General features: G+C 43.1%; 1 protein-coding gene across 1 annotated transcript; it reads right to left on the bottom strand.

Annotated features, from left to right (window-relative positions):
• Nucleotides 1-964: 964 nt before the first annotated feature.
• Nucleotides 965-2,789, bottom strand: LOC105980605 (chromosome unknown open reading frame, human C11orf88). Its single transcript, XM_013009485.1, has 4 exons — nt 2,527-2,789; nt 2,009-2,022; nt 1,490-1,560; nt 965-970 (listed from the first exon to the last, which is right to left on the bottom strand). The coding sequence occupies exons 1-4, from the start codon at nt 2,787-2,789 to the stop codon at nt 965-967; spliced, it is 354 nt and encodes a 117-aa protein (XP_012864939.1).
• Nucleotides 2,790-3,256: the final 467 nt, after the last annotated feature.

The following is a 3,256-nucleotide window of genomic DNA, read 5'->3' as shown; positions in this document are numbered from 1 at the left end:
TTGTTTGACAAAAGCTAACAAAACTGATACTTTAACTTTTTGTTTTTAATCCTTTTCTAAAATGAAATACAATAAAAATTAAATCCCAAGGGGCTGAGAAGGTGGCTCAGTGGTAGAGCCCTTGCCTTGCATGCATGAGGCCCTGGGTTCCATTCCTCAGCACCACATAAGCAGAAAAAAAAAGCTGGAAGTGGTGCTATGGCTCAAGTGGTAGCATGCTAGCCTTGAGCTGAAGAGCTGAAGGACAGCGCCCAGGCCCAGAGTTCAGGCCCCACGACAGGATCCCCAAAAATTAAATCCCAAAAGTGCCAAGGAAGTTGACTTCTAATAATGCTTTACTTACTGAAAATTATGCCTTTATTTATCCCTATGAGGTTCTGGTATAAATATGCAGGGTACAAACTATCCTAAAAAGAAAAGAAAATACAGTTGGGTGCTGGTGGCTCCCTTCTGTAATCCTAGCTCCTCAGAGGGTGAGCTCTTAGGATTGCAGTTCAAAGGCAGCCCAGGCAGGAAAGTCCACGAAACTCTTTTCTCCAATTAACCACCAGAAAACCAGAAGTGGTACCTGTGGCTCAAGTGGTAGAATAGTGCCTTGAGCTGTAGAGCTCAGGGACTGTTCCCAGGCCCAGAGTTCAAGCCCCACAACTGACCCCCCCAAAAAAAAGGAAAAGAAAATACTAATTATTATTAATTACCTATTTCTTGGGGCGGGGGGATCACCAGTATTCCACAGAGTGAATTGTTGTGATCAATAAACCTAAGTGTCTTGTTCTGTAATTTATGTAGAATTTCTGATACATCCTTCAGAGTTAGCCAACATTTTCAGTGATTAAAGACACTGGGCCAAACCAAAAGCTTCTGTCTTGGCTTTACAATACAGGAACAATTACAGGAAAAATTTTTATCCATGAACCAAGCAAAATGTTGCTTTAAATCACAGTATTAATTGCTGAGTTAAAGTCTATGCCTGTATCATGAAAAGCAAACAAGGCACATTGCCAAAAAGAGACCTATGCTCGGTTGGTTTGACTACACCAAGCTATTTAGTTGAACAGGTCTAAATGACAGGCTCAATTTTCTGACCATTTACTTTTGACCTATTAAGATGATTCTGTGACATTTTTTCCTAGTCTTATAACTTCTTTGTTATTATCATATTCTGCATGGTTTGAAACCATAATGGAAAATTCAAATCTATCTTTCTGTGTTTCTCTATTTTCTATCTTTCTCTGGTTCTCTGATTCTGTTGTTCCTATGCATCTGTACACTTTGGAAGAGACCAAGAATAACTGAAGTATAGGATTTTTAATTCTACAAAAAATTTTAAATTTTCATTTAAAATTCTGATAAAATTTTTTCTAAGTTGATATATCAGAAAGAAATTTTATTTCCATGTGTCAAAAAATAATGTCCCCAGCACCAATAAATAAAATTCAAATTATTTAGAAATTCAATGAAAATGGAAAGACCTGACATATGGGCCTACCTTTTTGAGGTACTTTTCTTTTTCCTCAGATTCCTGTTGCTTTAGGGCTTTAGCAAATATATCTTCGGTTTCTAGAGGAAATAAAGTAAAATTCCATTGGAAACACCCTTATCATGATTTTTAATAACACAGGTATGAAATTAGATAATTTTAAAGAATAGGAAAGTATACAGGAATACATGCTGTGTCTTGAACCTTTATAACCAGATTTATATAAACAATTGAATTAACTAGCTGTTACTGCAGGGAATGCTCATGTCTTTAGATGATGAGTAAGTCTGAATGGAGACAAGTAAAGATCTCTTAAAAGACCTATGTGTAGAATCAGAATTCCAGTGTCTACATTTCTGTCAACTCATAGATTCGGGCATTATCCTCCAGTACATAGTGTGGTCCCCAGGGCAAGGCCTAGGTATACAACCCATATGGTACACCAAAATGTGTTTTACCTCGTACTCTACCCATTTTTCTGAAGAACTGAATGTTGAAAAGTATTAAATTTGGTACTTACTGATATGCTCGAGGAGATCAGACTGGCCAGGTTTCTTCCCTGGAAAATACAAATGGGAAGCAAAGAAATGATTGGAAAAGACCAAAATATTAAAGCTGACTGAATGTTTTGTACCCATAAAACATTCTAGGGGTCCCTGCGGGCTTACTGGCCAGTGAACTTGGTTCCTAAAGTTGACTTGCCTTCAACTTCTCTAGGGCTTTCAAATTTGAACTCAATTATGCAAGTAGTAAAATATCCTTAATCACCTTTTAGCCAACATCTGTATGGATCATTTCATACTGCTTACCAGACCGATGGCATCGTTTAAGAAACTCGTAGCATGTCATTTTTAGATGGAGAAGAAGTATCGCTCCTGATCCTTTTTGGGTGGAAAGATCGCTGGGAAGTTTTAGTAACTATATAGTTGCTTAGATGTGCTTGTATCTTCTACACGTGTGAGATGAAGTTTGTTATTTGGGCAGTTTCTGCTGGAAATGTATCTGTCGGGTCTCCTTGGGGTGCATTAGCGTGCAGAAGGAATTACTGCCAGCACCGAGTCAGCTTAGAAGGGTACTCACCAGACGGAGCGGACTTAGAGGGCTTTGCCACCGCCAGGCGCTGACTGCTGCCTCTGCTCAGCACTAGCTGCGACTCGGTGGGGGGATACATAGAAGCCCCGAGCCAGAACTGCTTAGCCAAGCTGACCTCCTGCTCCGAGCAGCCGGCAAACACCAGTAACCCAGGGGGGCAGATTTCCTGGGCCCCCTCCTTCGGGCTGCTGGGACTGCCTCGGGGCTTCGTTTCCATGGCAACTCAGGACGCTTCTCCCAGCTCGGCTCCCCGCCCCCTTCCTGGCCCCGCCCCCTCGCCTGGTTGGTAACAGCCACTGCGGAAAGCCCTTGGTTTTGTGAGTAGGACTTGGGGGGGGGGGTCCCTTCCGGCCAACTCGTGGCCCATCCGAAGCCCACTTCCGCGGCGATCTCAGTCAAAGCATCATCTTGGCGTCTTGTCCCGTCCTGTCGGGGGAGTCAGTGAGGGAGCACTTTAGCCTCTTGTACCCTAAATCGGCCCTCCCTCCTCAGCCCAGGCCGCAGCGCCGACCCCGGTCAGACGAGGGTACCGGTGCTCAGCCCACCCCGTGATGCTCCAGTCCGGTGGGGCCGTTAAAGCCTAGCGCGCAGAAGCTAGTTCCCAGCTAGCCACACCCGTGTACAGTGTGTACCGAGTTTTATTGAGCTTTTCTCATCTTTTGTGACCATTTTTTTTTACCCAAC

Source organism: Dipodomys ordii, unplaced genomic scaffold (assembly GCF_000151885.1).
Source record: "Dipodomys ordii isolate 6190 unplaced genomic scaffold, Dord_2.0 Scaffold10, whole genome shotgun sequence".
NCBI classification, from domain to species: domain Eukaryota; kingdom Metazoa; phylum Chordata; class Mammalia; order Rodentia; family Heteromyidae; genus Dipodomys; species Dipodomys ordii.
Note: the sequence above shows the minus strand (reverse complement) of the source record. Positions and strands in the feature narration are given on the sequence as shown.

What these genes read in the sequence shown, in the direction of transcription:
- LOC105980605 (XM_013009485.1), bottom strand. Translation starts at nt 2,789, where the DNA reads ATGGAAACGAAGCCCCGAGGCAGTCCCAGCAGCCCGAAGGAGGGGGCC.